Raw genomic sequence first — 13,676 nt, 5'->3', positions numbered from 1 at the left:
CCGCCCAAAAAAATTTTTTTTTAATTTGATCTTTAATTCAAACTATAATTAGAACCAACATTACATTTCTTTCTTTCAAGATGAGAAATTTAAGATTAAATGTTTTGCAGACTGTTAAAGCAAATAGTTTTTTTTTTAAATGAGAAACTCTTGTTAGGAGAATGTTATCTAGAATAATAATAAATGTTATCTAGAATAAAATAGTTCTTAAGAGAAACTGTAGAAAAATGTTATCTAGAATAATAATAAATGTTATTTAGAATAAATAAGGTGTGTTTTGGTCGTCACAATCATCATCATAATCATCATCATCATTTTGGCAATGTGGGTTGAATCCAGAGTTACTCTTTCACGGAACTACATCCCCAGCCCTTTTTATTTTTTCTTTTGAGATAAGGTCTTGCCAAGTTGCTGAAGGTCTTGCTAAATTGCCTGACTGGCTTCAAACTTGCAATCCTCTTGCCTCAACCTCCTTAGTCATTGAGATTATAGGCATATGCCACTATGCCTGGCTTGGATTTTATTCAAAGTTTATTTTAACAACATAAACACTTAGTTTCCATACTAAATTTATTTCTGAGTTGTAAGGTATTAAAATATGTTCTCCATCCCATCACATACACACATACCTATTTGTAGTGTCTGAAGATGTGAAGTCAAGCCTCTAAGCCTAAAATAAAAAACTGCTGTGATATGGTGGGAAAGGAGGGAAGCTATTTTTTCTTAGATTTCCCTTTGTGTGCTTAATGTAAACTGGAAGATTCTAAGCTGTAGTGGCTATTCATGCCCCACTTTCTAGGTTCATGTATCTAAAGCAGAGGTGCTAATAAGCTGAAGTCAGCCTGAAAATTTTTTTTTGATACACTTTATTTTAAAATCTCTTATTGAGATGGATATATTTTTTAGTTTCTAACAAAGAGTGAATTTAAAAAACCAGGAGATTTTGTTTAAAAGTCCATATGCATTTTCTTTTTTAAAAAATTCAGATTTGGCTGGCACAGTTGCCAATGTCTGTAATCCCAGCTAATCAAGAACCTGAGGCAGGAGAATGGCAAATTCCAGGCTAGCCTTAGTAATTTAGCATGACCTTGTGTAAAAAATTAAAAATATATAGTTTAGTGGTACAGTGTCCCTGGATTCAACCCTCATTACCTTCCCACCATACCCCACCCTGCCCACACATATACAGAAAGTCAAGTCTGGTTCCACTAAGACTTTATCTTTTATATCACAATAGAATGGCTAGCACTAAGTAGTAGTATCTTAAACTATTTGTAAGCTTTTTAGTTTATCATGGTTCTAATTATTCCTTTAGTTTATATACCACCTCTTCTTCATTGGTACAATTTGACTTCATACCTGTTTACTCTAAAGGTAATGAATATGAAGTTTTTCATATTTTTTTATTCTGGTTTACTAACCCCATAGTAAGGGGTTAGTAGTAAGTAGTTTATCTAACACAAAGTCATTGATCTTTATATTTTTCTATATTAGGTTATTCATGCTTTTTAAAAGTTTAATACTGCATCTAAATAGTAGTAATAGAATATTTTGTTTATTGTCCTAGAACAACAAACAGATATTATTACCCATGTTCTTATTTGTTCCCTTCTGAAATCCTAGCCTGTACTTTTATTAATTTTCACATCTGCAATGAAGAAACTGAGATTTAGATTAGCCTGTGTATTAAGTATTATTATGGTACCTCTTTTTTAGTCAACAGTATGTGCCAAGCAGATTACCTAGGAAATTTTTATGGCTGTGGTGATGCAGTTTTATCTCTGAATCTATAGACTCCTTTGGTAGTTCGCAGCTCTTGGTTACAGTCCTCTGAGAACAATAAAAATATTTGAGAAAATGCTTCAAAATAAGATTCTTTGGTTTTACTCTGTATTGTGCTCTATGTATGGTCTATTTTATAGGTCCCCACAGTTCGGTTCTCATATTTGTAAAGGATACCCTGGAGTTATGCTACTTAGCAACATTGGCTATAATTCACAGGAAATTTGTCACATTTTACATTTACATTTAAGATTTTTGTTTATGGCAGGGATTGGGAAAGGGAGATTTACATTTATTCACCAGATTTTAAAACATTTTAATATAGTCATATTTAAAGTAAAAATCAGGTATTCACAAAAAGAATGTTTTGAATCAATTGCATTGTAATTAGAAACAGTAGTAAAATTTGTTACCTTTTCAGACTAGGATTAGACAGAATAAAAACTACAGTGGCTTTATTTCTCTTTTTGAAAAGTAATTGGTAAATTGTTAATGTAGAATTTCTCATTTTGTCTCACTTATTAAAATATGTAGCTGTATTTGTAATTCAGTGCATATGTCCTATCTTCATAAGATAATAACTTTGGTTAGGTTAATAATACATCAGCTGTATATCAGAAACACAAAATGGTTTTTGCACCAAAAATATGTACTATCATTGTAATCATTCCAACTTTACTCGAGGAATATATTTTAAATTTTACAAACACAGGAGGAGCTAGTTTTCACTTAGTTATGTAATTTCAGTCATTTTATAAATGTTAAATGTCACATTATTTGAAATAATTACTGATTTACTCACAAATAGAATAAAACTTACACTTATTCTAGTATTTGAAATTTAAGAGATAGGTTTAATTTTTCATTAAAAATCAAATTAATTTTAAAAAATCAAATTTTGGCAGGTGTGGTGACGCACTCCTAAATCCCAGTGGCTTAGGAGGCTGAGGCAGGAGGATCACAAATTCAAAGCCAGCCTCAGCAAAAGCAAGGTTCTAATCAACTCAATGAGACCTTGTCTCTAAATGAAATACAAATGGGGCTGAGGATGTGGCTCAGTGGTCAAGTGCCCCTGAGTTTAATCCCCAGTACAAAAAAATAATAATAATAATAATTATGCCAGTTAGTAAATTTGGCAGTACCACTTAGCATTGTTGTCACAATTAAAAGAAAATCTTTGTCAGAGAAGATCATTTTGTCATTCATTATGGCAAAGCTAGATTTAATTTTCATTTTTACATCTGTTTGATATAAATGTGTCTGCTTCACCTAGAAAACTTTTATTTCTAAGAGTTAAAATATTCTTAAGGACTAGATTATATTTTCTACTTGAACTTCTATCTTTTCCCACAGAGATTTGTTTGTTCAATATCTGGTATTGCTTTACACAAACATTGTATTTGAACTCCTAAAAAAATTAGTAGTTTTTTTTTTTAGGGATTACATTTACTTTCCTAATGAATATGTGAGTTTTAAAAAGAAATTTCACACACCATATGATTTCAAAATAATTTACACTAAAATGTAATGTCAGTAATGAAACTAGAACAGATTTTTTAATTCACTTTTTAGTACTTGGGATTGAACCTACAGTCCTCTATATCCCTAGACCTTTTTAATTTTTGAGACAGTGCTTTATTAAATTGCCAAAGCTGGCCTCGAACTTTTGATTCTCCTCTGTCAGCCTCCTAAGTCATTGGGATTACAGGCATGTACCACTAGTCCCAATTTGGAACAGAATTTCATAGCTTATATTGGTTCATTATAAGAAAATAGGAGACTCTTACCAAAAAATTACTAAATTTGGGGTTTTTTTTGTAAAATGCAAGTCACTTGACCTTTTAAATCCTCTTAAGATTGTTGCTCTTATTAAAATAAGTTTTCCTGAATTGTGATATTATTCAGCATCCTGTTCTCCAGTCAGTAGTAGATACTTGGTTAAAATATTGCAAATTAAGATCTTGGGGCTGGGATTGTGGCTCAGTCCCCTGGCATGGGCAGGACCCGGGTTCGATCCTCAGCACCACATTAAAAAAAATAAAATAAAAGCATTGTGTTGTGTCCATCTACACCTAAAAAATAAATATTAAAAAAAAAAGATCTTAATTTATATTGATGTTGAACCTTAAATTGAAGGACAGAATTCTTATAAAGAAAGTTTATTAGGGCTGGAATTATGTGCAGCTTGGTCCTTTACAAATTTTTTTTTCCCTAGAGCCTTAGTATCAGAAATGGATGAAGTATCTTTACATTTTTACAATGTGTATACCAATGTAAGATTATAAATAAGCAGTGAAGGGCTGGGGCTATAGCTCAGTGGCAAAAGCGCTTTCCTAGCATGATTGAGGCACTGGGTTCAATCCTCAGCACCACATAAAAATTAACAAAATAAAGGCGTTCTGTCCATCTATAACTACAAAACAAAAAATTTTTAAAAATAAGCTAAATTTGCAAATGGGAAAACATCAGATAAGATCAAAGTACCAGATGATCTCACTTGGAATAAATTTTGCATAGTAAATAAGAGCATATGATATTTTAAAATATTCAAAATTATAAGCAGAAATCTGAAGTTGTGGGCTGCAGCTGTAGCTCAGTGGTAGAGCACTTGTCTAGCATGTGTGAGTCACTGGGTTTGATCCTCAGCACCACATTTTTTTTAAAAAAAGGCATTCTGTCCATACACAACTACAAAAAAAATTTTTTTTTTTTTTTAATGAAGTTGTATGTTTGGGGGAATATTTCATTTTTTTGTAGTTGGAACAGTAAAACTCAAGCTTCATTTATTTTCTCTTTTCCCTTTGTAGAGCAATGATGGAGAAGAACGATTAGCTGTTGTTCGACTTCTAGCTAAATTATTTGGATCTAAAGATTCTGATTTGGCCACACAGAATCGACCTCTTTGGCAATGTTTTCTTGGACGGTAAGAGAACATGAAATTCAGATTTATGTATTTTGGGGCCTATTCAGTAGGGTCCACTTGATTATAACTACACATACCAAAACTTTAATTAATGTTTGTTGGTTTCATTAGCATTATACTAAAAAGTGTCTTGGAATAGTTAGACATCATCTCAGGGTGTGCTAAAAATTTGAGATTTTTAAATAAACTTTTCAGGTGAAACCACTAGTCCTGTGTGAAGAATCTGGTATTTATCTAATTGTATGATGAGTTTTCAAATAATTTGGTATAATTGTATGGCTATGAGATGAAAAATATTATTGCTCTTAAATTCTTTTTAAAGTTTCTCAAGAACATAGAATGATTAAATTTTACTTGATAAGGTTGAAAAATCTATGAAATTTATTAAATTCTTCCTCACATTTCATTTACATGATACTTTTGTTTCAAAGGTTGATTTAAAAGTAGATATTTAGTATTAGTATTTTGGGGAACATTTGAGATTCATCATTAATTCAACTGATTTTTTGAAGATGTACTCATTTAGAATAAATTTACTATAATAATCCTTATAATAATCCTATGTTCTGTGAAATCTCTAACAATGACATAATGATATCTCAGCAGTTACTTGCTCAGAACAAACCATCTTTAAGGTCTTAAAAGAAGACCTGAATATTTGAATAATTAATCTTGATCCCAGACAAGGCAACTGACTTAGAAGGTTCCAGAGGAGGTATTCCCTATCCTAGTGATTGACATCAGTATTTATTGCAAATCATTCAAGCAAAAATGCAAGAATGTATTTTTCACTTGAGGTTCTTGTAAGATCAAAATCAGCATATGGGTTTTTAAACACATCATTTTATATTCACTGGTGTATCTCTCTGGTGATGTGTCAGTGATTTATAGAAACAAAGAGGTTATATTTTATCTGTTCTGTATGTTATTTAATTGTAATGTTAAGTGTTTTTATACTTTGCTTGATCAAAAATTTTTTTCTCTGACAGTTGAAAAATTATAAATCCTAAATGTAAGATTATATTAAAATACAAAGATTAGCTCTGCATAAGAAAGTTGGAGGCTATAGACATTAGGACATTTATTAAATGAGTTTACTTGAATATTTTATGAACTCATTTCAAAAATTTAAAAATTACCTTTTATTTAACATCACATTATTATCCCCACCCAAACCCCCCTGTGCTGTGGATTGAACCCAGGGCCTTGCATCTGCTAAGCATGTATACTACCGATGAGCAATACCCCCATCCCAAAATCACATTATTTATCAGTAATAAATATATTTTTAAAAGTTGCCCAGTCTATTTTAAATTTGAATTGCAAAGCTTATTCTTATTATATATTATGTTGTATTTCATATTAACTGAATTCATATACTGCTGGGCATGGTGGTTGTGGTGGTGATGGGGATGGTGGTGGTGATGGTGCACATCTATAATCCCACTGCGGGTGGTCAGGCAGGAGGATCAAAAATTCAAGGCTAGCCTTAGAATTCTAGTAAGGCCCTAAGCAACTTTGCGAGACTGTGTCTCCAAATAAAAAACAAAAAGGGCTGGGGATGTAGCTCAGTGGTAAAGTGCCTCTGTGTTCAATCCCCTGTACCGAAAAAGAAAACAAAACAAAACAAAAAAAAAGCATTTACCACAAGTGAGTCCCAGGCGGATGAGGAAAGATGACTCATTTTTATCCACTCTTATTTCAGCCTCTGGATTTTAGTCTTATGTATGGTCTGCTTTCTACACCAAATTCCCCAATAGTTTCCTCTTATAAATTTTTTTTCCAAGCAAAGTTTATGTGTTCTGAATATTTATTTTTTATTTATTACGTGGCAAAATAATAATCTCTCAGAGTTTTAGATCTGTAAAATGAATAGTTTTATTAGTCAGACATATGTTTATATTTTTTTGTCATTTTGTTTTAGCATGATAAAACAAATTGTTTCAAAAACGTTTCTTTAAAATTATGTCTTTTGTCTTATATACTTTATATTCTCCCATCAGAACATATTAGCTATCATTATAATCAATGTATTTTCTAATCAGTAAATATTGTTGTTTATAAGCACTTGTGTGTTAGATATACCTTATTTGAAAATATTATTGTGCCTTAGAATTAATATTTAGCAATCTCTTTCTATATAGATTTAATGACATTCATGTTCCTGTGAGATTAGAAAGTGTGAAATTTGCCAGTCATTGTTTAATGAATCACCCAGATTTAGCAAAAGATCTCACAGGTAAGCTATCTGGTTTATTGCAAATGAAGTAATTACAGAAATAAAGTTTACATGCAGGCAAAGATCTAACTTCAGTTTCTGAATAGATTTTTAATTCTAGCATGATTTCAGGTCGCTATTTCTCATGCCCTAGGAAATGATTATATGCTTTATAAAATAAAATTACATTCAAAATCTTTGTTGTTTTGATCCTTTTGAATTTTTTAGGAAAAAATAAATGTTTTAAGGAAATAGATTTGGGCACAAATCATTATATTTATATAATTTAAGTATAGTAACATACAATAATAAGTAGGAAAACGGTTGTTTTCTGAATTTAACTAAAATTTGTTTCTTCACTTGAACATAGAGCTTTTAAAACTACACATTTGATTGTAGCAAATAGGTGGCGTCTATCAAAGTTCTGTTGTTTATAAAAACCAGAAGAAATGACACTTTTTACCTTGATTTACTTTGTATTATAAGTTGTTCAGGATTTGTTTGTTTGTTTATACCAGGGAGTCATTTAACAACTAAGCCACATCCCCAGCCCTTTAAAAAAAATTTTTTTTTTAGTTGTTGATGGATCTTTATCTTATTTATTTATTTATATGCGGTGCTAAGGATTGAACCCAATGCCTCACTCATGCTAGGCAAGTGCTCTACTACTGAGCCACAACCCCAGCCTCCCCCAGCCCTTTTAAATATTTTATTTAGAGACAGGTTCTCACTAAGTTGCTTGCAGCCTCACCAAGTTGCTGAGGCTGGCTTTGAACTCACAGTCTTTCTGCCTCAGCCTTCCAAGCCACTGGGATTACAGGCATGGACCACTATGCCCAGCCTATTCAGGAATTTTTTTTAAAAGATTACAAAATATTCTGGATTTTAAAGGTGTAGGTATATACCTATCAGCTAACTTGTTATAAGCATTTTTACTATTCTTCAAGTCTTTTAATTTGTAACTGCAAATCTAAACTGTATAAATCACATACTGTGTTGTAATTCAAATTTTCCACTAAAATAACCTTATTTATTAAGATGTGCTATGCAGATTTGTGATTATTACAGAGTACTGGTGTCTTAAAAATTATTTTGATTCATGCCACTTTTTACAGACATTGTCTTAGTATGAACAAATGCTAAAAGCATTAGTCTTTTCTATCATTCTGAATCATGACAAATTACATAGCTCACATGGAGCTTAAGTTTTTTTTCTTATTACAGAATATTTGAAGGTTAGATCACATGATCCAGAAGAAGCTATTCGTCATGATGTCATTGTTACTATAATAACAGCAGCCAAAAGAGACCTTGCCTTAGTAAATGATCAGCTGCTTGGATTTGTAAGGGAAAGAACACTGGATAAACGGGTAAAATCTGAGGAATTTTATTCTTCCTTATTTTACTGTGTTTTATTTGTTAAATACAATTGGTATTATTTTCTATAGTAAGAATTATTATCCATAATAACAATTAAAGCTTTTCTGCTTGAAAATCAGATTAATGACAATGCTAAATAGATTTTTATTTCTTGTACATATTAATTACCTTTGAGTACATTGGATTCTAGAGTTTTTCACATCTTAGTTATGGTTTCTATTTTAGCATTTTCCTTTATAAAAGAACAGATAAATTAGGGCTGGGGTTGTGGCTCAGAGATAGAATATTTGCCTAGTATGCGTGAGGTACTGCGTTTGATCCTCAGCACCACATAAAAATAAAATAAAGGTATTTCGTCCACCTACAGCTAAAAAAAAAATGGTTTTTTTGATAAAAGGTAAATTAAAAGTTTTATTCTATTTTTTCTCACATATGATAAGTTTATAAATAGTAACTTATCAATCTGCTTCTCATTTATTACAACCTGATATAACTTAGCTGGGTCTGTCATTGTTTGAATAAAAATACCATCATACTTACTAAGAAAGTGATATTTCCACCTGGGTTTGGTGCTGCACACTTGTAATCCCAGGAATTCAGGAGGCTGAGGAAGGAGAATGCCAAGTTCAAGGGCAGCCTCAGCAGCAACTTAGCAAGATCCTGTCTCAAAAACCTCTGAGATATTTTTTCCATTTGGTCTCGTTAGAAATATGAATTGATGAGGAAAAGTAAATAGCAGTTGCTAAGAAATAGCACTGTCCCCCATAAGTAAGAGACTGTTATGCAAAGCAGGCTGATTAACATCTTTAACAACAATTACCTTGCAGTTTGCTATTTTATTTTATATAATTGATAATCAAATTTCCTGTGGAAAAGTATAGTTTAGCTATAATTTCAGGGTAGAGAAGAAGTTGGTTTTTAGAAGTCTTTATGCTTTTCTTTTTTAAATAATTATAAGAGGCTGGGCAGGGGGCTGGGGTTCTGGCTCAGTGGTAGAGCACTTGTCTGCCATGTGTGAAGCACTGGGTTCAAGTCTCAGCACCACATATAAATAAATAAGTAATAAAGGTCCATCAACAACTAAAAAAAAAACCCATATAATCTTTAAAAAAAAAAAAAAAAAGGCTGGGCAGGATGGCACCTGGCTACAATTGGGAGGCTGGAGAGGGAGGATTGCAAATTCGAGGCCAACCTCAGCAACTTAGTAAGACCCAGTATCTCAAAACAAAAATTAAGAACTGAGGATGTATCTGTGGTACTACACCCCAGGTTCAATTCTCAGTAGAAGGAAAAAAATTAAAAATAAAAGTCATAAGAGGCAGATGTTTTAATGGACATTGGCCAGGCGCCACGGCACTTGCCGGTCATCCCATTGATTTGGGAGATCAAGGCAAGAGGATCACAAATTCAAGGCCAATCTGTGTAAATAAGCAAGATGCAGTATCAAAATTAAAAAACAAAAAGTGTGGGTTGGGGATGTACCTCACTGGTAGAGTGCCTCTGGGTTCAATACCCATTACCAAAAAAACAAAAAAAACCCACTGTTTAGCTTGTTTAACTGTGTTAGTAATTCTAACTTGGAAGATTTCTTTTTGTCTTTAATTTAAATGACTCTACCTTGTTGTTAATTGGCATTGCCCTCTTTTCTTCCCATATGTTATTGCCACTCATGTAATATCTTCCTTCTAGAAAGATTTCACTCCTATTAATGTTTCATAGTTTCAAAAGGAGTTGAATAAATGACTCTTCTTAACTGAAACTACATTATGTGGTCATAATAATACCTATTAGACATTTAAGACCTGAATTTTGGACTAATAAGTTACATAGTAGCCATTTTAACAATTGTTTTCTCCTATATAAAAGGGGGCCAGGAATTAATCTTATATTTCATGGTACACAGTTTTTGGTTTAAGTGATATCAGAAGGCATCCATGTGAGGCATGTTGGTGCATGACTGTAATTTTAGTGACTTGGAGGCTGAGACAGGAGGCTAGCCTAGGCAACATAGTGAGACCCTATCAAAATTTTTAAAAATAAACAAGGCATCTGTTAACCTGTTATAGGAATGAAGTATTATTCCATCCACTAAGTTGGCAAAAAATGAAAAAAATAACAAAAATTTTATAAGGAAGTACTGACTTAAAAAGTATTTAAATATCCCCTCACCATTTTTTTTAAAGAGAAATACATTTTTGGTTATTGTTTTTTCTTAGATCTTGGCATAGTCTTCATGTTAGGTTTTTTGGTGCTGAGATCAAACCCAGGGCCTCACACATACTAGGCAAATGCTGTACCACTGAGCTCCACTACTAGCACTCATGTTAGGTTTTTAACCGTCTCTCTTCTTTCTTCTTTTTCCTGTCCGCCTTCCTCTTAACACCATCCTTTCCTTCTCCAGTAACCCTTTCATACCAGCCTCTAGAAATCCCCGGAGTCTTTTCACTAACTAGGACATGCTATGTATGTAAATCATTTGTCTACAAAGTAAGACAAGATGATGATAAAGAATAAGATGATCACTGAAGTTCTTTCCAACGTTGTAGTCTCGGTATCCTTTTATTAAAATATATATTTTTAGTTGTAGATGGACACGATACCTTTTATTTATTTTTATGTGATGCTGAGGATCAAACTCATTGCCTCACACATGTGACGCAAGTGCTCCACCACTGAGTTACAGCCCCAACCCTAGACTCAGTATTCTTGATACTGAATGAACTTTGTTCTTCTTATTCTGGGTTAACATCAGAAAGCATATAATTAAGAACTAAAATATTTTAAGTTTTTATTTGTAGAATGAAATATTTCCTTTGTCTTTTACATTTAAAATTGGACATATATATTTTTTTCTTTAATTTAGAGAATCAAATGATGTATTTAGTAGGATTTACTGTTGCTTTGCTCTGTATGGAAATAAAAAATTGGTAGATCATTCAGCGGTATCTCCACTAGAAAATTTCTAAAGTAGTTTTGTTTCTAAATAGGAACACATTCAAAATGCTTAGTAAAGCCTGTTGTAAAAGAAATATTATGTTCAAACACACACACACACACACACACTCTCACTCACTCTCTCTTAAGCTGACTGCAACCTAGTAAAGCCATAGCAGTTTTTGCAGGTTAATATAAAATTTTGTTATTTTCCTCATCTAATAAATGTTATACTTTCTAGTGGCGAGTAAGAAAAGAAGCTATGATGGGTCTGGCTCAGCTTTACAAGAAATACTGTCTTCATGGTGAAGCAGGAAAGGAAGCGGCAGAGAAAGTCAGCTGGATAAAGGACAAACTTTTACATATTTATTATCAGAACAGCATTGATGACAAGTGAGTCTACTATGTTGATCGAATGATTGAATGTAAAACTGCTTTTCATTTTTAAATGTCTTTATCTAACTTTAAATACTTTATTTCTAAATTTAGAAATAACTTTCTATGAATTCTTACATACTATGTTTAAATAAGTTTGTAAGGTAGCATAGTAATAGTAAACTAGGCAAAGATTTTGTAGTCAACCAGACCAGAGACAGCTGTTTGCTGTGGCCCTTATGATTTTACTTCTGTGCATATCAGTTTAACATAAAAAGGAGAAATTTTCTTAATGCACTTTTTACAGGATTGTCATGTGGATTAAATAAAATAATAAATGTAAAGCACAATGGTCCTTTCTTTGCCTGCAGTATTGTTTGATAATTCATAATTATTAGTTTTCCTTTTTGCAACACTGTCATTACCAATAGAGGCATTATTACATTCTTTTGATTTTCTCAATGCTACTTCAAATTTTATAATGGATTGGGTTAATGATACTTGGTTTTTGTAAAATACTTTGCAGTGTTTTATTGAATCAGAGTGATTACTTGGGTATCACAGGTAATGTATTTAATTGGTCAATGAAGAGCTCTTTGTTTTCTTATTCCAGTAGTACTGAATAATAGATATAAGTTTTGCAAGAAGGATATTCCAGTATTGATAAAGAATTTAGAATATGGAGAGAAGAAAAATCAATATGCATATTTTCAGGAAGTATTCGAAAGGAGATCCTCTTGTTTTCTCTCTGTGACAACATGGGAAAGGAACTGAACTGTAATCAGAGGAAATTAATGAGTTTCTTGACAATTAGAATCATAGCTTTATATGTAGTGTTAACTAATTTGTTATAGTTTTGGACTGTTGAAGAATAGGTGGTACAGCCTGCCCAGTGTTTAGGAATAACATTTTACTATCCTAGAATAAATGTTTCATAAGGACACATTATAACTTGAAGCCACAAGCAGTAACTGCCTCTAAATTTAAAAATAACTGTAGAACATCTTCCATTGGAAAAAACGATTATATCCTGATGTTTCCCATCGTATATGAATACACTATTGGTTTGGTATCTTTCTTCAAAATGGTAAAAATGACTATTATCACTTTAAAAATAAAATAATTGTGCGTTTTGGGTCTTGTTTCACAGACTATTGGTAGAGAAAATTTTTGCTCAGTATCTTGTGCCCCACAATCTGGAAACAGAAGAGAGAATGAAATGCTTATATTATTTATATGCTAGTTTGGATCCAAATGCTGTAAAGTAAGTTATTTTTCACATGACTTAATTATTTTTGAAAATTTTATAAAATTACTTCATCTTATCTAATTATTGTTGTTGTCATCTTATCTAATTGTTATAATTCAAGAAACTCAGGCAAATATTTATAGAGAAAAATATTATTTAAATTCAGATCAGTCAACAGCAAAGCTATTCCTATATTCATAGTGTTTTTTTTTTGTTGTTGTTGTTGTTGTTGTTTTTTACTTATCAATGGACCTTTACTTAACTAATTTATGTATATATAGTGCTGAGAATTGAACCCAGTGCCTTACACATGCTAGGCGAGTGCTCTACCACTGAGCCATGACCCCAGCCCCCTCACAGTGTATTTGACAACTGGGTCATAATATGTTCTCAGACATTCAACAAAGTCCCCATGTCAGAATACCTGATGGGTATCTAAATTATACTATTCTCCTTTATCCTTTCGTACTAAGTACTAAACTAATAAATGAGTAGGGTTTTTTTTGTTTTGTTTTTGTTTTTTTTAGAGCATATCTTCATCACCTCTACATAAGATGTGCATTTAATTATCTAATGAATATTTTAAGACAGAAAGGAAGCACTATTAATAATTTTGCTTGGAGCTGGGTGTGGTGGTAGTGCACACCTATAGTCCCAGTGACTAGGAGACTGAGGCAGGAGGATCGCCAGCTCAAAGCCAGCCTGGGCAACTTGGGCCCTGTCTCAAATAAAAAATAAAAAGGATGAACTGAGGATGTAGTTCAGTACCCCTGGGTTCAATACCAATACCACCAAAAAAAAAAAAAAAAAAGAAA

At 32.2% G+C, this 13,676-nt stretch overlaps 1 protein-coding gene across 3 annotated transcripts in view; it reads left to right on the top strand.

Annotated features, from left to right (window-relative positions):
* LOC107139197 (sister chromatid cohesion protein PDS5 homolog A) overlaps positions 1–13,676 on the top strand; it is a 125,473-nt gene that overhangs the window by 63,256 nt on the left and 48,541 nt on the right. For all 3 annotated transcript variants that reach the window (XR_007341064.1, XM_015482051.2, XM_048784357.1), the window contains exons 8-12: positions 4,590–4,705; positions 6,850–6,944; positions 8,148–8,293; positions 11,479–11,630; positions 12,763–12,876. Coding sequence is in view for 2 of the 3 variants with exons in the window: in XM_015482051.2 (XP_015337537.1) it covers positions 4,590–4,705; positions 6,850–6,944; positions 8,148–8,293; positions 11,479–11,630; positions 12,763–12,876 (623 nt within the window). In the remaining variant the exon portion in view is untranslated. The remainder of the gene's footprint in view (positions 1–4,589; positions 4,706–6,849; positions 6,945–8,147; positions 8,294–11,478; positions 11,631–12,762; positions 12,877–13,676) is intronic.

The sequence above is a fragment of the Marmota marmota genome, unplaced genomic scaffold (genome assembly GCF_001458135.2).
Source record: "Marmota marmota marmota unplaced genomic scaffold, marMar, whole genome shotgun sequence".
NCBI classification, from domain to species: Eukaryota; Metazoa; Chordata; class Mammalia; order Rodentia; family Sciuridae; genus Marmota; species Marmota marmota.
The sequence above is the reverse complement of the archived record's forward strand: the minus strand, read 5'-3'. Positions and strand labels throughout refer to the sequence as shown.